This window comes from Cyclopterus lumpus, chromosome 19, assembly GCF_009769545.1.
Source record: "Cyclopterus lumpus isolate fCycLum1 chromosome 19, fCycLum1.pri, whole genome shotgun sequence".
NCBI lineage: Eukaryota > Metazoa > Chordata > Actinopteri > Perciformes > Cyclopteridae > Cyclopterus > Cyclopterus lumpus.
Window position 1 is genome coordinate 15,839,406 of NC_046984.1, and position 20,368 is coordinate 15,859,773.

Genomic DNA, 20,368 nt, shown 5'->3' on the forward strand with positions numbered 1-20,368 from the left:
ACTTGTTGAATTTCAAAATACTAGATAGGGTTGAATTTCTTATGTTGTTCATTTAGACATAATTTCATGAACATTTAGACAAGAATACATAAACAGATGTACTTTATTTACAAAGTTATTTTTTATTATGGAATAACAGCATGAATATGCCTTCTATTTCTATTTACAGGTCATCCATCTTTTCGAGAATCCACTTTACTGTTTCATGTTCAGACTGATTTTACTGTCAAAAAAAATGTATCATTAGTTTATATATTTCTATGGTGTTATTATACAGAAAAATGGCATTTTATTGAGTGGAAAATAATCTATCGAATTCTATGTCATCATCTATTTCACAGCGAGATGTTGGTTTTTAATATTTCTTATTATACATTTACTATATTACATTAAAATTCATGGGTAAAAATTACACAATATTAGAATACAATATCAGTTATTGTCATTTTAAATTCAAAACAATATTTAAATGTCGTTCCAATTTCTAAAATAAAGATGGTAGCAATCATCGAGCATTTTCTTTGAGGAGAGCATCAATGCATCCGTGCACCCTTGACTTGGGTTCTGTTATCGCCACGATTTCAACAATGCCAAAAATAAACAATTCAAATATCCAGAAAGTATACTTTAAAAGATTAGGACAGCTCGAGCAATCTGATGCACTCTTTCTTCAACCCAAGCAACAAGCCCGATAGCTCTGAGATGCCCCCGCCCGCGTGACTCAATCATATATAATACTGCCAAAGATGGATCTAACGGTGTCAGCCTCCTACGGGACTAAATCTGGACAAAACAGTGGTTAGACCGGCTTCAAATATTCTCAGAAAATACCACATTTAATCATATTTATATGTGGTTAAACCTCAAATATCCTGAGCGAAGAAAACTTGAAGAGCCCTTTAAACTTATTTCACAAGAGGGAGTTTCATTTTCGGATGTTGCACTGAAGCCGTTTTTACGTGAACGCGAAGAAGGGGGTCAATCTAGCACTTGGAGTAACGTGAGCACATTGAGGACGTTTGGCCCGTGGGAGGCGCGGCGGCCGGGCTTTTTTTTTTTTTTTTTTAGCTGGAGAAGAAGAAGCGCTCGTATTCGTTCAGGGTGAGCTCCACGATCTGGTTCTGAAAGACCATGTGCATGGCGATGTTGGACGCCTCCATCTCCGGCCGAAGCAGAGTCGGGCCGAACACGATGGCCACGTTCTGCACCGTCATGCGATTGTCCTCTCCGTATTGAATGAGCCTGTGGGGAGGAGAAAACAGAGGATCGGTTTGTCAGTTCAATATCCTCCTTACATGTATTCATCAGTTGGAAGTTGTCAAACTACTTGATGGAAAACAGGGCAAAGGATCAAATAAATAAAAAAAGTGAAGAAATACCTTCGTAAATGCCCAAAAAGGAGTTTCATGGTGTCATGATTTGACCGAGGGAGGGAGTTGACCAGCTCGCACATGTGAGACACTTTTGCTTTGTAATCAGGATTCCCTTAGAAAAACAGGACAAAAGTTATTGATTAGCTATAAATATAATGAACATGAACCAATCCCCATTATTAACGTCATTCATGTTAATTTAAATATCGCCTGTATTGAGACTGAATGCACACATACACACTTGAGTGTCTAGAAAAGCACTATATACATTTGAATTATTATTATAATTATTATTATATAGTGTGTTAATATTCATGCATTGTAAAGTCTGCTTACTGATGGCTGTGATGAAGTCGTTAAAGTGGCTGTACGGGAAAAGCGGCTCGGGAAGCTCTCGGAAGAACAACTTCAGCGCTCCGGTGATGACGTGCACGTCCTCCCACTGGCCGTCCTCCAGGTCCAGCTCCTCTGTTTCAACAGAACAGGTGCACAGCCCGTTAACGCACGGCAGGGGGCGCTGCAGTCCACAGTCACCGGCTGAATTTAAAAACTGGTGGCGAGAGATTTACCGTGATCGGCCTTGAAGCGGAGCTTCTGGATGACCGCGAGGTTCCCACTCACTCTGTAGAGTCCATCAATGTCTAAACCTGCACATCAACACATCAGGAAGTCAACAACAACAACAACAACAATACTTCAACATGATTGTGGGATTACATGTTGGATTACCTCTCTTCTCCACGGCTTTGATACATTTCTCCACAAAACTAGGAACTGTGTTATTCTCCTGAGCGCACAGTGTGGCCAGATGGCATCCGAACACATTGTCTACAGGCAGGAAGAACACGGTTATTATTAATATTATTATTATTATTAGTAACAGAGGTAGTCATGGTCAGAGTCGCAGCACTATCACCCCACCGAAGACAGAATAAATACTGTAGTTACGTTGGGAAAATATTAATGAATAGAAGAAGATATGTTTGGGTTATATAATTATACATAACTCAGTTCAACATCAAGTATTGTTAAAAGTATTTGGGTCATTCTACCGAATTGGTTCAAAGTCAGGTTGTACATTTTTATTTTATTTTGTATGTTTTTGGCTATAGTTTTAAAATTAAACCCATCACAATAAATCAAAATCTTACAACTTCTGTTTAAACTTAAAATCATAAAAATCTTTGAAATTACACCATTAAATAACATTTTTTTTAAAATTGTTTTTAAGTGTTATTTACAGAAATTGAAATGTAGATGTCAGGGATAGGGACAGCTACTTCGCAATAGAAAGTAATAATAATAATAATAATGCATTTAATTTACATAGTGCTTTTCGTGATACTCAAAGACACTTTACATTACAAGTACCCTATAAATAGCTTGTCACTAGCTAATTTATGCATTGGGTTTAAATAGACCATAACATATTCTCAGTAAATATCTATGTCTGAATACTTAATTGTTTTGTTAAATAGTTTTCACCAATTTGGTAGAATTGCCCGTATATGACATTGTGACAGAATACAGCATGCGTATGATACACAGCGGGACGATCTAATGCAATAGAAGTAATAAATATGTATTGTGCAATATAGGAAATGAGAATAAATAAACAAGTATATTCCAAATTTGATGAAAAATACAAAAAACAGCTTGTGTTTACGTACACAAACAACCACAAACAGTGTTGAGGGTTCAAAAGTCTGGTCCATCAGCTTCTAGTCAAAATGAATGAACAAGCCCTACTTTGTGTCATGTGACCGATTACCTCGGATGTATCCCTTCTCCTTCACGGACTGCAGCGTGGGCCGCTTCATGAGGAACTTCATGAGCTTGGTTCGGATCCGCTTCTGGTCCGTGTCGCCCGCGGAGCTGGACGAGTGCGTGACGCTCGGCCTGGAGGCTGAAACCCACCCACCCCCACAAAAAAAAAACCCCACAAAAACAATGTTAGACATTTAAATAATTAAAAGAAGTTAAACGAGGAGACGGATTTTTCCTTTTTACTCACGTCTCCGCTTGTCGGGGAGCTTGTCATCTCGCTTGTCATCTCGCTCCGTGATGGCGATCTTCTCGTAAATGTCCCCGTCGTCCTCCTCCGAATGATGGTCCAGGTACTCCTGGTGAGAGACGCACATTGAGTCCATCAATCATCTCCTCTTTGGGTAGAATTAATTTCTTTATTAAAAAAGGCCATATCACACAAACTGCCGGCTACTATCAGTCCAAGTTTTGTGCGTCATTCCTCAAACTGTCTTTTTCCTTTCTAAAAAGTTTTACAGGGACACTTTAAATTAGATTATTTTATAAGCATGCCCATATTTGGAAAACAGGGTTACTTGTCCGTGTTAATTCACTGATGATGGAATGTGCTCTTTAATCCTGTTACTTGACTCTTTTATGCTGCTTTAAATTATTTTCCGTTTTGTTTTTTAAGTGTTTTTTTATTTTTTTGCGCTTTTGTTTGTAAAATGTATTTATTTTGGAAGAAGAGATTTTTAATCTCTACGGGACGAAATAATTGATAAAAAGTTAATTTAATCAGTCCTTAAACTGTATTTTTCTTACAATAAAAAAAAGCTACCAGTGTGTTAAAGATATTTCCAAAGCAAATCAACTTATTTAAAAAATAATTTTTATTAATAATAATAATAATAATAATAAGCCTATTCCCTGTGACGTCTCAGCAGTAGTAGTGAGATATAAATAAATACGTTTGCAGTTTAATGTGGATAATTTTCACGCATCAGTTAAATGGACTTACCAGTTGCCGTATGGTGTCCATTAAGACTTTGTACCAGTCCGTGATGATGCTTTCGGTATCGTACTGTATCAAAAACTCAACGCCGTTCTTCCCTTTTAACTGGAGGAGAGATATCGAGATAAAAAGAAAAAACAATGTTGAATTACAAATCACATCACCGCTTATCTTAATATTTTAGATCAATACACAAGATCATGTTTTAGTCGAGAGGCATAAAAAAAAGAGAAGAAATGCAGGCACGTGTGTTATTTGCTCATGGCACACACACACACACATACACACACACACATACACACACACACATACACACACACACACACACACTCCATGTCAACAAACAAACACACCTCTAAAACATTCTTCTTGCTGGACTTGTCCTTCGACGCCCGGCCGATCGACGCTCCTCGCAGGTCCACCGTGACCTCCGGGACGATCTGATTGGTCTTGTGCTGCGTGGAGAACCCACAAAAGAAATTAATAACATTAAATAAACAAACAAACGGCTGTTCACCACAAAAAAAAACCCGGCGGCGCCGCATTCCAGAGGTACGAGCCGCCTTTTTTTCGTGCCCGAGGAATTCCTCTGCGCGCCCGTCACTCCCTGTGAAGGCGACGCGTAACGTAACGTTTTCCACGGCTTTCTTTAGGTGTTACACGTGTAACACAAGTGTAGGTCGTACCAAGGCCCCCATCGCTGCAGACTTTGGGTCTTTGTGGAACGTCAGCACTCCTCCGTGGAGAACCGTCCACGTCTGGGCCCAGTTTTTCCTTCAGATGGGGGGGAATAACCGTCACAAACAGGCTGGGTGGGGGGGACACATGACTCCAAACTGAAGCTCCAAGCATGAGAGAGAGTCCTTTAAAAAAAGGGACGTTTTTTTCCGCTTACCGTACTTTCTTGCCGTTCTCACACACTTTTGTTTTGTTGAGGATCCCGGCCTTCTCCAGGTTCTGCACCTGAAAAAGGTCAAAACATTTTGATTTCTTTTATGGGCCGTTTGTAACGTTCGAGCTCTGCGTTGACGCGAGCCATGCATGCATGCATGCATGCATGCGTGGGAGCATGCGGCGTTCAGCGTGCAATGATGAATTCCTTATATGCAGAAATATCCTCCTCGTCCATCTGTGTTTAGAGTCGCCGGGCTTTCCCGAGAGGAAGCGAAGGCTCTTCTGTGACAAAGGAAGACTTCACTATATTAATATTAAAACCGATTATTAAGATCTATTCTGTATATGCTTGAAGGGTCAGAATGGTGCGATTTTCTGAGCAGATGAATTCACGACTTTTGACGAGTTTGAGAACGATGTAAAGAAAAATTGCCTCCCGGCTCTTCTGAGGTATCACGAGGGCGGGAGGAAATACTTTTTCTACGCTTATGATTTAATTTTCGCATTTTGCCGTTTTCAGGAAGCCTAGAAGCTAATCCACCACCAACACTTACACCGCAGATTTATGACTTGTAAAATGTGAACTTACTTTTACTGTGAAGAACTCTGTGACTAATATTTTGGGGGTTGTCCATCCGTACATACAGACGTACGCTGGTTGTGCATTGAGCATTTAAAAGTGAGGTGAGGTTGAGGTTGGCGGTGGATTAACTCCCAAAAATGACCCGAGTACAGCCGGTAAACAGCAGGTTTATTAGATGACCAGTGTGGTTGAAAACATGCATCCCAGCAGATCCATGCACTTTGATGCAGGCAATGAAACCGACTTTAAAGTCGCACCTCTCTCGCCCGTCATAGATAGACGCTGCTATCTATGAGTGGAGCTCAAACTAACAACCCACGTTATAGCGCAGCCACTTGGCGGTCAGATAATAGGGGTTTCTCCAGGGTCTAACCCCAAAAGCCTTCAGGGAGAGAGACCAGAACGCCGTTCAGATACGAGGCCGCTCACAGTGTTGAAAGGACTTTGCTCAAAGTATTCTGGATTGCACTCACGTTGTGCTGCGTCTCCGGAGAGTTTCCTGTGCTGGAGCTGTCGCTGCTGTAGTCGGACGTGTTCCTTCGGTGAGTCGGTACGAACCTCTGAGCAGCAGAATACCGTTTAGTTTGGAACGACGAGCAGATTTACATTTCTTTGAACATTTCTTTTGACTATGCAATTTCACATCGACCGTTATTGTTGGAGATAATGAGCCAATGAGCTTAAAAGAGAAAACTTGCTATAGTTAAATTATTATTGTATTAATTAAACATAGTAAAACCATATTCTGTAAATCAAAAGAGCAGATTCAGGAAAAAAAACGTTTCATGAATTATATTTGTTCACAATGTTTTTTTTTTCTTTTTTTAAAAGGACGTGAACATTTCAGCGATATATATTTTTTTAATTGACTTTTAAATGACTTAAATTACATATGTTGGGAATTCTCCAGGTTTTGTGTGTGTGTGTGTGTGTGTGTGTGTGTGTGTGTGTGTGTGTGTGTGTGTGTGTGTGAACCACAACTAGGAGACGCATCTACAATCATAATTACGGGATCACAACACAGAAGCCGGCCCTACCCTTCTGTTGTGCCCTTGGGCAAGGTGTTGAAACCCTGACTGCTTAGTAGGAGGAACCCGGGCATTTGAATCCAGCAACTCCCAAGTGTTTGTGCACATTTGCAGCCCTCCCCTCCCCCCGGCGGCGCTGTGCTCGAGCTGTTGCTGTACATACGAGCGCGCACGTCGATTTGCCTTGCTAAATAAGGCTTTAAAAACCTGGGAGTGGCCTCGCTTCTTCTCGTTGACTAAAGCTTTCCCGTCTCTGCCGGCGGACACACCCTATGATGTGCCACGCATGTACCTGCAGGTACCTGAGTGTGCGTGTGTGTGTGTGTGTGAAAGCGTGTACGGCGTACCCCATCGTCCTGGGCCGAGGGGCTGAGCTGCCCGGGTCCCATGGTGTGCCTCCAGTTCTTGATGACCGACGCGTTGTCCCCCTCGACGCCGTTCTCCATCCTGAACTGGCCGGCGGCCACGGAGGCCTGAAGGAAAGAAAGTTTCAGTTTAGTCATGGTGCAAGTATTTGAAAACCCTGAGGGACCTGTTTGACTTTCAGACTACGTGTTAAAACGTTGTGTTCTGAAGGGCAACTGCGCTTCCACTGCGCGTCACGAACAAACCGATTCTCAGCGATCACCTGTGGAGGGCTCTTAACCTCGGGCAGGGTCCACTGAGACCTGGAGCCGTCTCTCAGGTAGAAGTAGGTCTGCCCTCGATCATCCACGGACTTGATCCACTGAAACGTAACAACGAGGAGTTTCTTTGTTAGACACGATTCCCACAGCACGGATATATCTCTTAATCTTGAGCGCGCCCGTGCAGCTACCTGCTCCGGCGAGTGCTCGCTAGTGAACACCCAGGTCCCGTTGGGTTCCACATTGAGGGTCCAACCAGTCGGGGTGCTGCGGTCCAGGGTGGCCCGCGGGATGACGGTCTGGCTCACGTGACTGATGCTGTACTCTCTAGGGAGAGTGGGAGGGCCCGCGGCGAAGAGATCCTCGTACCCCTCTGGTGGATCAGCAGATGGGTAGACCCCTTCGGGGTAGTCCTCCTCGGGAAAGGGAGGCTGTGGATGAAAATGTTTATTGAAAATACATATGCGTCTAGGAGTGTTGTGCAGATTAACCAATGAATGGTGTTCTCTTTGTTTGACCTTAATAGTTTTATTGTTTTCTCTTATTTACACAAGAATTTCCTGTGTAGAAACCTTTTGTAAAATAGGTCAACGTGGCACAGGACTCTTTGATACTGCAAAAAAACAATCACTAATTTTTCGTTTGGCGGCACTTCCTGGTGTTCTCTGGAGCTCTTTTTGACTTTTTTGCACAGAGCGAGGCTAGCTGCTTCCCTCATTTTGTGCTAAGCTAAGCGTAGCATTTTTAACGTACGGACACGAGTGTGGGGACGATCTTCTCATCCGAGTCTTGGCAAGATAATAATAAGTGTATTTCCTAAATAAAATATGTCAACCTACTCCTTTCCCACTGTGACCCAGATACTCAATTACTTTTCCACGACTTTGATGAATAAGTGCCAGCGTTTCCGTGGCCTCGAAGTATTCTTTCTTTCTAGTTCACAGAAGCCATTAAGGGGCAGAAAAAAAAGGGGTCACGTTGTGAGGAAAAAGCAGCTGAAAACTCGAGATGTTCATATAAAGTGAACGATATCTCCTGAACCCCCCCCCTCCCATGACTCTCTGGAATAGTAATAAAACAAAATTCAAAATGAGGACAGATGTCTTTTATACTTAGGGGCACGACTGCTGGGGACATTCTGTGAGCTCTTCCTAATGAAAACCAGTCCCGTCTGCTATGGAGGTGCAGGGGATTTAATTCCATTAAAAGCAGACCGTATTTACAGCTTTCCCCAGGGTGAAGCTAAAACCGGAGACAGGGAGAGGCTAAGTAGAGCAGCCGTCTTTACCGGCCCTTCCTCGTGAAACCTGTGCACGCTCATGGGCTCCATCAGAGGCGGGTAGGGGCTCAGGTGCTCCGGGGGCTCCCAGGACGTCTCCCCAGACATCGGGTTGTAGAAGTAGGGGCGGCCGCTGGTCTCATCCACCAACTGCTCCCAGTCGGAGGCCCACGCGGGCGGGGAGGCGGCGGACGGAGAAAGGACGGGAGACTGAGGAGGCGACGGGGAACAGGGCGGCTCGGGGTCCGTGGGGGAGTCCAGAAAGGGGTTGTCCCAGGTGGTGCGCCCCGTGGGCGGGTGGTAGTAGTACTCCTGTCCGCTGTCCTCGTCAACGTGCACCTCCCATCCCTCTGGGTCGAGGTAGGAGGGCGAGTAGGACGAGGGGGGAGACTCGGAGGTGCTTTGGCGAAGTTGTGCTACATTGGCGTAGACGGCTGACCGGAGACTTTGATTCTCCACCTGCGGAAAGGCCACAAAAAGAAGATGTTGCTGTAAACAGGAAAACTCAAGTGCAGGTTTGTGTGTGTGTGTAAAGCTATTTTTGGGCAAAACAAGCTTGCACAAAAAGTGTTCGGTGTACACGATTAAAACTGTGTCAAGTGCCAGACTTGTAGCCCCGCCTCTCTCACTGACAGCACATCTCTGAATAAGTCATCCTTCCGCATCTGAGCACCAGAGTACAGGAAGTAGCCCACAGCTGAAAACCCCCCCCAAAACAACAAACACACACACACACACCACAGAGGCGTGCCTCCCACAATAATGATGATTACTTAATTCAATCTCTTTGTCAAAAAACACCCAAACAAAAGGAGTCTAATTCTCCCGTGTGAAAACAATGTCCAGAGGATATCTTTGCTTTAGCCGCAATGAAAAAAAAGAATTTAATTAAATGACAAAGAAACTAGGTTGCCATCCTCAGGTACTGCCACGCGACGCCAATGCAAATCGTCACAACTCATTTGTTTAAAAGAGACGCAATTGAGAGTGACACCGAGGGCGTGATGAAAGGCCGCTTCTGTCCTCGGTACTCTCAAAGTGTTGTGAAATGAAAAGTGTCACCATTACACTTGAAATGACCCCCCCCCCCCTGCCAGGGTTAAAAACAACAATGCGATTTTGTTCGACTGACGCAACACCTCTGACGCCCTGCAGAGCTCTTCATATGCCTTCATGGTGGCAATGCACTCTTTCAGACCACGCTCTAACTACCTCTTGCCTCTCAACTATAGAGCCTCATGGTCTATATTTACCAAGGCCTGAGCCCTGTGCGTGCGTGTGTGCGTGCGTGTGTGTGTGTGTGTGTGTGTGTGTGTGTGTGTGTGTGTGTGTGTGTGTGTGTGTGTTGCATCCGTTCATCACTCTGATAAATGTGCAATGCTTTGAAGAAGAGACGTCAACAGGCACTGGTGTAAACTAGGTACATTTGGTCCTTTACTGTATTTAAGTAAACATTTTGGGGTATTTTACGTGAGTGTTTTTATCGTTATTCTACTTCGTACTTAGCATCAGGAGGCACATTTTGTAATGCTTTGTTCGGTGCAAAAAAATCTATATATATATATATATATATATATATATATATATAAATAAAAATATAGATAAATAAATATATATATATAAAATATGTAAATACAACACCAGCGACCATTTCCTGTATGAGTACTTTTTACACTTTAAGTATAATTACCTAATACTTTGAATGCAGGACATTTGCTCGCAATGGAGTATTTTGTATTCATTCATTGAATACTCATATAGATCAAAGTGGTTAACATTGGTTATTTCCACGTTATGGATTTCCCGATCAGCTGTGTTTTTTCATCCGTCTATTGGATGTTATCACTTCTGCTTCCTCATCGATCCCGATCTGACCACGAGGCCATCGACCAGACCGCTGACCCCTACACAGATTGATCCGCACCGCACGACCCGCCTGCACAGGAGGCAGACGGGGGAAATGAAAGAGCCGCATCATCGATCTCTGACATCATCATGCAATGGAAGGAGAGATTGTGCAAACAGATCAACAAGCGCAGTATGAAGGGACGGCCACAGAGTACGAGCATGCAAATATATCAATCCAAGTACATTTACTCGACTTTACTTTATTTTATTTTTATATTCGATGCAACTTTTCCAAAGGAAATATTGTGCTTTTTACTCCACTGCCTCTATCTGACAGCGGTCGTTATTACTTTTCTAGATTTGACATAGAAACAAATATTTAAAAAAAACAAACAAATAAAACAATTAATTCTTAAAAATTAAACCAGTAAACATTCTACCAGAACCAACGTTCTAGTTTTATTTAAATAATTGCCAAACAAGGTTAATTATTGCATAAAAACAAAAGCAACAATTAAAGAAGCGTCCCAAAAAAAAAAAAAGAGACGCTTTTGTGTCACAGAATTTAGTTTTTTCTTATTTTCATCTCTTTCATTAATCATCTCGTGACCTCTAGTTTTGGAACCACTGAGATACCGAACCTCATATAAAGAACTTGTTTATGTTGCTCACTTATTATGTCTTCGCTCACAGCTGCCATTTTTCTGCAGAATGAGTACTTTTACTTTTTGATACATTTCGTTACATTTCGCTCAGAATCTGTATTGTCAGATTCTTAACGCAGGACTTTTACTTGTAAAGGCGTATTTCTAAAAGAATGTGTCGGTGCTTTTACTGAAATAAAGGACCTGCATGCTTCTTTCACCCTGGTTAGTAGTACTTTAAAGTGTTATGACAGAAAACATGCCATGAAAATCAAACCTTCGGAAGAAAAAAGGAACATTTTGAGCACCGTTTTAAAATGTTCAGTTGCTCTTGTGTTTTGATGCAGTTACGTACAGTATATGAATATTACCTTACGCATCATAAACTATAGTTTCTCTGGTCTGGCTGTTCCCAATATCAGACATAATTCACAAATATTCACTGACGGGCAGATGCCAACAAACGAAAGTGAAGAATTCAGACCTAAACGCAAGAATTCAGAGCTTCTCGCTGCGTCTTTCAGATGAAAAAGACATGAAAAGTCTTCACAACAGCATCAAAAAGAGAGGCTGAGCTTGTGCACAGCAACCGTAACTTCACCATTCATACCGCTTTACTTTAGTACAGGAAAAGACAAGTGCAGGGGTGGCATGTTGACACAGAGCAGGAAGCTTCGAGCGTCATCAAAACACATAGCCATATAAAGCACGCTGACCGCAGGGACTCCAAATTTACAACGTATAGCAATAAAAAAAATATATAAAAAGATTAAAAAGCCGCTTTGATGATCGCCTACCTGGGGAACCACCGGCAGGCTCAGGCCCCGCTTGGCCCCGTGACTTGCCCAAACCCTGGAGTACGTGTCCACCATGTTTATTTCCCTCTACCCAAGAGGAGCCATGCGTCCAAAGCGAACTGAAGTGGCCTCGAACTCGTTCTTGTGATGGGAGAGACGCACAACGCACATTCGCGAGCACGTCCTCCTCTCGCAGCAGCTGTGACAGTTGCAGCCCAGATAGAAAGGAGAACTGTGAGCTCTGTTACAATAGCAGGCAGGAAGGGGGCTGTGTGAGGGCTGTGTGAGATGTGTGTGTGTGTGTGTTCACATGCATGAATTCCTGTGCAGGGGTGGGGGGGGGGGGGGGGGGTGGGGTAGAGGGCAACTGTCTGTGGAGCCAAAAAGCAGAAAGAGACAATGAAAACAAGACGGAGAAGAGATAGAGGAGAGAAACGGGGCCGGTGGCTTCAACCTACTTCCTGCCTGTCGGCCCCCCGTGTGATGAAAAAGGAAAATGTCTGCATGGAAACTACGTCTTAAGAGTTAAAGTCCAAAATTAAGAGAATGTTACATCTCCATGTGCAGCAGCTGCTCTTCCGTGTACAGTGTTTGACCCGCCGCGCTACAGTAGGTCAGTCAGCCAACAACGACGACGTGGCTCAATAAGGGAAGTAATTGTTTCCCACAATATTATGGGAGTTATAACCAGCTGTTCCTAACGAGACTGCATGTTTTTAAAAAAAAAAAAAAAAAAAAAAAAATGCAAAGTCCAAGAGGCTTGAAACAGGAAGTCTGGCTTCAGGGCCAAAATGTTGGGTCGATCATCACTTCCTTCTCCGCGGTGCGACGCGAAGCATTTCTGCGGACAGCTGGCGGGGCGCTTCGTGGCGGTTTCAACAGAGGTTGTGGCGACTGCAGGGTCATGTCGAAGTTTCGAGATGACCATTGAGACCACTTCACAGTTTTAAACTCCAAAACTAGTGCAGTGTGTGTGTGTGTGTGTGTGTGTGTGTGTGAGTGGCAGACAGCTGACAGGACGTAAACATGGACCCTGCGCTGTTGCCTAGCAACGCAGTGCCAAATTACTGCAGGTACATTCAGACAGAGGAGAGAGAGTTCTAGTAGAACCCCCCCCCCCCCCCCCCCCCCCCCCCCCCCCCCCCCCCCCCCCCCCCCCCCCCCCCCCCCCCCCCCCCCCCCCCCCCCCCCCCCCCCCCCCCCAAAAAAAAGCAAGTGTGGACCTATAATTGAGCATAATAATATAGTATAAAAAAGGAGATAATAGTCTCCTTTAGGTGCCTGGACAGATTATAGTTTGCCATTCAAATGTGCCCTAAGAGATCATACTGTTATGTTTTTTCTCTGCTCTGGAAACTCTCTCTTTCTATTCATCTGGTTTTAATAGAAAGATGCAAATGTCTCCTGCTTTTAAACAACTGCGTGTGGACCTTGAACGGTGTTGTCGGAAGCACGATTCCCGTCCTTGTGCGCCGGGGCAGCTCTGCCCCTCAGCAACGCATGAAGCAGCAATCTGCGTGATTGCTTTACCGCATTAGCGCTCATCCAATCAAACAATGGAGCGCCAATTTGGGGCCCAAATCACTCCACAAAGCACACAGTCGAGCCATTGAATCCATCGGGCTCCGCCTCCTCTTACATCACACTCCTCATGGCCCGGAATCCAGGATAAAAAGGCCCAATGTGGAATCCATCAGCTTATCGCGTTCTTATCTCGTCTTTGCGCTTCAGGCCGATGTTTGTTTGTTTGTTCCTCACAGGATTTCTCTCACTCTTACTCTGTGTTTTCTGAGTGGAAGGGGAAATATTTAAAGTACCAGTTGTTGCAACGCTCTCTGAGGCAACTTTGACATTCGGTTGCAGGTAGATATCCAAAGTCTGCATGCCCCAGAGGAGCTTCTGCAGCAACAACTAACAAAAACTAAATTGCAACAACAACAAAAAGACATTCCCCTCTTCACTCCGGACAGAGATGAGCTGCATCCTCGCATTACTTTGTGGATCGATATGTCTCAAGAAGATAAAAGACAAAGCAATGCATGCTGGGTGTAAGCGCTGCGTCACAACAATCATATTGTTTATGAAACTTACTCTTACGCGCCGCCTTGCCTTAAGCCTCAGGTTGTGCCTCTCGTGCACATCCGACTCAAAGAGCGAAGCAATCTGTCGAAAGATTTATTAAGAAACGTTATTTTTCTTCAACCTGTTTTCCAAGTTGCGACTGAATCAAACTAATTCAAACAGACGGAAAAGTGGGAAAAGGCATCTCGGTGCTCGGCTCGCAAACGTTTAAACCAAATTAAGCATATTGCTATCACTTGTATCGATATGCGATACGTTCGTACAATTTGACGATAAGAATGGTACAAATGAACGACGGCGAAAGCTGCACCTGTTTTACACTTTGATGAACCTTCAAGCAGGCATCCGAATCTCACGCGACCTGTCGGGGCAGTTTCTTTGGTATTCGATTTGATCGGTGACACAAAAAAAGGCACCGAGCTCTCGACTCTCTCGGCGAGGCCGAAGAGAGGAAATAAAAATCACGTCGTCGGTGTGCACGAGAGGGACAAAATAAGAGGGTCGCTCTTCTTTTAGTTGCCAAATAGTTGAATGGGAGACGATTATCTAAACTTTTGGTCGATTCCTCAGACGTTCCTCAGTATTATTCATGGAGCCGAGGAGAGATTCTTACCATGGTGCCATACACAGCGTGTACATAATGTATAAGGAAGAACGTGCACCATTAAACAAAACCAGGCCCGACTGGGCACCGACACCACGCTCTACCGAACTTCGGATTCCCAATCCCAACTGGATTCGTCCTCCCACTTACCAAACTTAACATTCCCCTCAGAGACCAGAGAACCAGCCGACATGCCCTTGATATTAAGTGACCTACATTCGGGGCTAATTGCAAGTTCTGCACATTACACATGCACACGCACACACACACACACACACAGGAGCCAACTGCATGGCAGGGCTGGCACTAAAAGCTCTAAAAGCTCCTGCTTGTTGAGGTGGGCCAGCCCCCCCCCCCTCTCTCTCTCTCATCACCATGGAGATGGCCCTCCATTGTGTTTGTGTGTGTGTGTGTGTGTGTGTGGGGGGGGGGGGGGGCAGAGAGTTACTGCACTTGAGGGGTCCTGGCACGTCTACACCCCCCCCAAGCTCATTCATTCATTCACACTGAAATAGAAACGCACCAACTACCAACTATCACGAGTTAAATAAATATTGTTAAAAGTGATGCAAACACCTACTGTGCTGGTATGATACAGTCACTGGGTATACTGGGAGAGGATGCAGTCTTTACACGACTCTACAGTGTCTCACACACACACACACACACACACACACACACACACGAAGTGCAGAAATCCTCCCAAACACTCGCTCCTTCACCAACTTCCTCGTATCCTGTAACCTTGCAACAGGTGCAAACACAACAATGGCAGTGAAACTTACCCCAAACTAAAGTTGTTGTTGTTGTTGTTGTTTTAGTTTCTTCTTTTATTTAATGTTTGCATCCAACCAACTAACATCCAGGCGACACGAGCTCTCCACGGTCTCGTCGCGTCCCGACGCCGCGGTGACTCGCTCTTCCCCGGGGATCGGTCGTCCGGGTGCCGCTCGTGAGAGGGGGAGGTGGGGGGGGGAGAAACCAGGTGGCAGCTGCAGGTTTGGGGAGTGGCCCCGCCAGCTTTCGGATTAACTCCTTCCTCGCCACCCTCCGGGGCCTCGACAACTACCTGTTTGCAACCTGTTCCCGAGTGGTGACGTCACTGACCGAGTGGCATAACACCCTGAGAGGACACATACACGTGAACGAGGAGACTTCTTCCGCGGAGCGTCAGCTGCCCTCAACGTGAGGTATTCAGCACCTCTTTTCATGGCGTGGAGGGGACGGCCGGCCATTCATATGCTGATGAGCTGGCGCGGATGCTGTGAACTCGACCAATGCTTCTCCCTGAAGTCTGGACCGTCACTGCGAGAAGGACTCGTGACCGAAATCCACATGTCTCTGAAATCCGGATTGCGTTGAACCGGTGGTGGGAAGTTAGACTGGAGTTGAACTTTACACCCAATAGTCTGTTTAAAAGTGCCAATGTTACTGTTTATGTGAACATTGCTTCACATAATATAGCCCTTTTGTGGCTCCAGAGGGAACGCCTGTTGGTTGGAGCTGATAGTGATAGCAGTTAGATATATACAGATTAATATATATATATTAATCCATATATAAATATATTTTTATTTATTTATATATATATATGTATATATATATTAATCCGTATATATCTAACTGCTATGTATATATATATATATATATATATATTTAAATATATATATATGTATATAAATTAATTAATTTTAAATTATTTATTTATATATATATAAAATATATATATATAGATATTAATCTATATATCTAACTGCTATATATATATATTTAAATATATATATATATATATAAATATATATATATATATATATATATATATTATATATGTATATAAATTAATTAATTTTAAATTATTTATTTATATATATATATATATATATATATATATATATAAAATATATATATATATATTAATCTGTATATATCTAACTGCTATCAGCTCCAACCGACGAGGCGTGGTTCCCTCTGGAGACACAAAAGGGCTTTAAGATCAACAGCTAATAAATATATATATATATATATATATATATATATATATATATATATATATACACACACATATTTTCTAATCCTTTGGTGTGGATTTGAATTAACTATAACTATGTAGAGTAGTTACAATTAGCTCCACTTTGACAAATCACAACATTTAAATGCGCTTAGCAATTATGATAAGCACTTATCTTTTTAATGGCGTTGTCGTAATGTTGCTAATAGCTCTGTTATATTACTCGAGTGTGTTGAGTAAACGAGTTTTACAAATGTGACACTTTATATATGACACGTGACACGTGACTCTTCTCAGAGTTGTCAACATGTCCACCCACGTACAGAACCGTGTTAAAGCAGAATATACGTCACCACCAGATTGATGAATGCAGATAATCAAATGAAAGTAGGAGTCGGGATATGGTTCTCCTCAAAGCAGGAAGTGAAATTATTAAGACATTATTTATTTGAGGTGGGCTGAGAGTTGAACTCTGCTGCAGCACTGTGTCCATCCACAAAGGGCAGCGGCCCCTGACCTCTTTGTCAATCGACCCCTTAAAATAAAGCATGATACTGAGTAATTCAGTGTTATGGAATAATTCAGATGAGAGAAAAATCTGGAGAAAAAAACACAATTTTATGTCTTGTTTTCCCTCCTTTCTTACCTCGTTAAATACACATTTATACTACAGTCAACAGAAACCTCCTGACACTCAGGTGACCTCCAGGTAACTGATAACTTGACTCCTAAAACCAACTGGCTGTATCAATGATGCCCTAAATATTTCTGAATACTAATGCTAACACGTAATGTGCATTTTTATTATTAGTAATTCGTTTAGACCCCTCTGTGGAAATATGTTTTCACATTGACACACAATGTTTTTGTTGTCGAAAAAGCCCTTTGAATCTATTCATGTAAAGTTGTAAGAGAATAACACGTCTTCACACCGGACCGTTTGACTAAACTGCGCCACCTGCTGGCTGCAAAAGCACAGCGACACGAATTGTCACAGGATGAAGAATGAATGAAAAAACAGTAACATTGTAAATGAACATCTCACCCGCTGCGTGGGACCTCCATCTGTCGGAGAAGTAGCTTCTGCTTTTTCATTTGAATTCTGCTGCTCATCCATTAACGCGTCGTCCGAAGCAACAGGACCAGGCAGCTCAGAACATTCTGGGATGTTGAGCTCTGGTATGGTCTCGTATATGGGAGACCTAGGAGGGGAAGGGAAGTCCATGTCTTCATCGAAAAGAAAAGTTTGTGTCTGCTGTTCGACTCTCTCCTCCTGCGGGGAGTTTTCAGACCGTCGCCGTCCGTCTTTGACCTTTGACCTGGGGTGAGGCGTCCCGTACAGTTGCAGGCCGCCAGCACCCAGATGTTCAGACGTGAACGAGAAGGCCTCTGTCGAATTGTGTGTCTGTATATTATCCTGGTTGTGTGCAAAGCTGCTGCTGATGGTGCTGGTGCTGCTGGTGATGGTGCTGCTGCTGATGCTGCTGGTGGTGATGGTGCTGCTGGTGCTGGTGGTCTGTCCGTCCTGCAGAGTCTCCCAGGGCTTCACATCTGGTGCGTTCTCACAGAAACCAAAAGTGGAGAAGCGGTGAGTCTGTCTCGAAGCGCCCGGCGCAGACGCACGGATCACCGTTGTCTCTTCACGTGGGGTCAGAATAGCCATAACCTCCGGTTCACCGTCGGTCACACACTCATCCGGCTCACCAGGACCAGGGGAGGCCCCGGGAGGTGGCGGGAGGGCCTTCACGTACTGCGCGGGGGCGTAGAAGGGCCTGGCGTGCCGGTCTTGGCGGACGTGCCACCAGTGCTCATTCGTCTGGGAGACCAGGATGTAGCGTTCGCCGGCCTTGATGGAGACAAGGCGACCGTCCTTCGCCGTGTACTCGAATTCGTGCAGCACCTGCACCTCCACCTGCTCCATGCTCCTCGGCGCACCCGTGTCGTGTGCGTCCTGCGCGTTACCGCGGACACGCCGCCAACATCTCGGAGCTGCAAATAGAGGAAATGGGAAGTTGGTGTGGCTTTAAAAAAAAAAACGAAAGTGCGTTGTTGTAAATGTCAGAGACTCAAAGTTAACTTTCCCACACTTCCACTAGAAACATGCCACCTCTTTTAACCTTGTAGTCCCTAATGCTGTTTATGAGACAACGGGCCCCCGAGCACGGACGCACCTTTTGTGTGTCCGTGCTCGGTGCCCTATTACATGAAAATATCATCTCCCTGTAATTTCATAGTAGTTTTATTTTGTCTATTTGTGGTCATTTCTCCATTCTGGGGTCACTTTGTGGTCATTTTGAGTATCCTTTGGGTATTTTTGGGTTTCTCTATGGTCGTTTTGTGTCTATTTGTGGTCATTTCTTCATTCTGGGGTCACGTTGTGGTCTATTTGTGGTCATTTCTTCATTCTGGGGTCACTTTGTGGTCATTTGGGTCTCCTTTGGGTAGTTTGGGGTTTCTTTATGGTTGTTTTGTGTCTATTTGTAGTCATTTTGCATCTTAATGTAGTTATGTTGGACCGCTTGGTGGTTGCTTTGGGTCTCTGTCAGTTTGTCGTCGTTTTGCAACTTTTTTGGCAGAATCTTGCGTCTATTTGACAAGTTCAGACATAACTTTGAGTATCCCGTGGGAAATTGTTGCGCAGCAGTTGCACAACGTAGAAGGACAAAGTGCAAATACAAAGAGTGGTAATCTTAAGTGTCTGTAGTCATCGTTTGTTTTGTCTGTTTGTAGAGGTCTGATTGACTCAGGGGCCCTTCTGACCCCTCGGGGGCCCTTGTGATGCAGTTTGGAGTCCGTGTTTCAGTGCACAGGAAGCTGCTCACATCGGCTGCACAACAACGTGAGCTTGAACGTAAACTCACAGACCACGAGAGCGTCGCACTGATGAACTGCTCGGCCACAAAACAGGAAGTCTGCACTGAACCCTCGGCGCGGCGCCGGCGCGACATCACCTGGCAATCTCAGTTCATCTCATCTGGCTTTATTTCATCCGTGAATAACTCATAAACAGCACAAATAATACAAATAATACAAACGGGTTGTTGTGTCTGCAGCAATTTCTGATGCAAAAGGTGCAATTTTGTGTCTTTGTCGTCGCCATTTGTTAAATTGTAACGTTAAAATATAACCATTTAGTGTGAGTGAACTTGTATGTGATACAACAATGTATGTGCATTATAAAATCAGTTGAATAATAAAAAAAAGAAAAGAATGAAATACAGGAAATAAAAAGCAACATGGGGGGGAAAAAAGTCTTTACTGAGCTCTGTGATTTATTAAGTTATATACGTTTAGCTCATATCATGTTGCATTTTGGTATTCAGTTTACTTTTACAAGATGAAGGGTGAGAACTCCCAAATAATTAAGATTAAAAGAAAGAAGCAGACTCAACCACAATAAAAAAAATCACACCGTGGACCTGCGTTCCCTGAAGGCCTCAGTGTGGGAATAAAATAATAATAATGTGTCTACTTGCCTGTTGTAGTTTTCAAAGATCTGAACTCTCAAACGACCTTGAAGCAGTTTTTGTATCTCAGGGGCTCGTGGAGCTCAAAACTGCTGCTTGATGTTTTGTCTCCGCTCGCTTGGCTCACTCTTGTTTCCTGTTCTGTGTTTCTGCACCGAAAGAAGCACCCGGTGATACATTACAGCACTAAAACCACAAGAAATGGGAAGTCTGGCTCTTGAGTTACGCTTCCCATCATATTTTAGATATCCATGCATTCTTTTTATGGCACTCGTCACTGACGGGGGAGTGGAGAGGGAAGAGCCTCGGGGCGGTGATTCATTTTGACAGCACAACTAAAAAATGTAACAAACTTGTTGGATTAAAAGCAAAGA

At 43.8% G+C, this 20,368-nt stretch overlaps 1 protein-coding gene across 2 annotated transcripts; it reads right to left on the reverse strand.

Annotated features, from left to right (window-relative positions):
- Positions 1-85: 85 nt before the first annotated feature.
- Positions 86-20,260, reverse strand: arhgap27 (Rho GTPase activating protein 27). Of its 2 annotated transcripts, none has more exons than XM_034558347.1 (18): positions 20,004-20,260; positions 17,573-18,516; positions 8,554-9,003; positions 7,457-7,696; positions 7,268-7,366; positions 6,987-7,112; positions 6,085-6,171; positions 5,030-5,091; positions 4,821-4,908; positions 4,488-4,589; positions 4,141-4,239; positions 3,388-3,496; positions 3,145-3,279; positions 2,103-2,201; positions 1,943-2,020; positions 1,710-1,841; positions 1,380-1,485; positions 86-1,242 (listed from the first exon to the last, which is right to left on the reverse strand). In XM_034558347.1, exons 2-18 carry the CDS (start codon positions 18,446-18,448, stop codon positions 1,065-1,067), a joined length of 3,066 nt encoding a protein of 1,021 aa, XP_034414238.1. In that variant the 5' UTR covers positions 18,449-18,516; positions 20,004-20,260; the 3' UTR covers positions 86-1,064. The 2 variants fall into 2 exon arrangements, with proteins under 2 accessions (XP_034414238.1, XP_034414237.1); XM_034558346.1 differs by having other exon boundaries at positions 5,030-5,097; positions 20,004-20,259.
- Between the last annotated feature and the right edge of the window lie 108 nt (positions 20,261-20,368).

Coding starts and splice junctions, on each gene's coding strand:
- arhgap27 (XM_034558346.1), bottom strand. CDS start 18,448: ATGGAGCAGGTGGAGGTGCAGGTGCTGCACGAATTCGAGTACACGGCG. Junction 4,909..5,029: donor GAGAACGGCAAGAAAGTACG/GTAAGCGGAAAA, acceptor CCCCATCTGAAG/GAAAAACTGGGCCCAGACGT. Junction 2,202..3,144: donor GGAGAAGGGATACATCCGAG/GTAATCGGTCAC, acceptor TCCTGCCTGTAG/ACAATGTGTTCGGATGCCAT.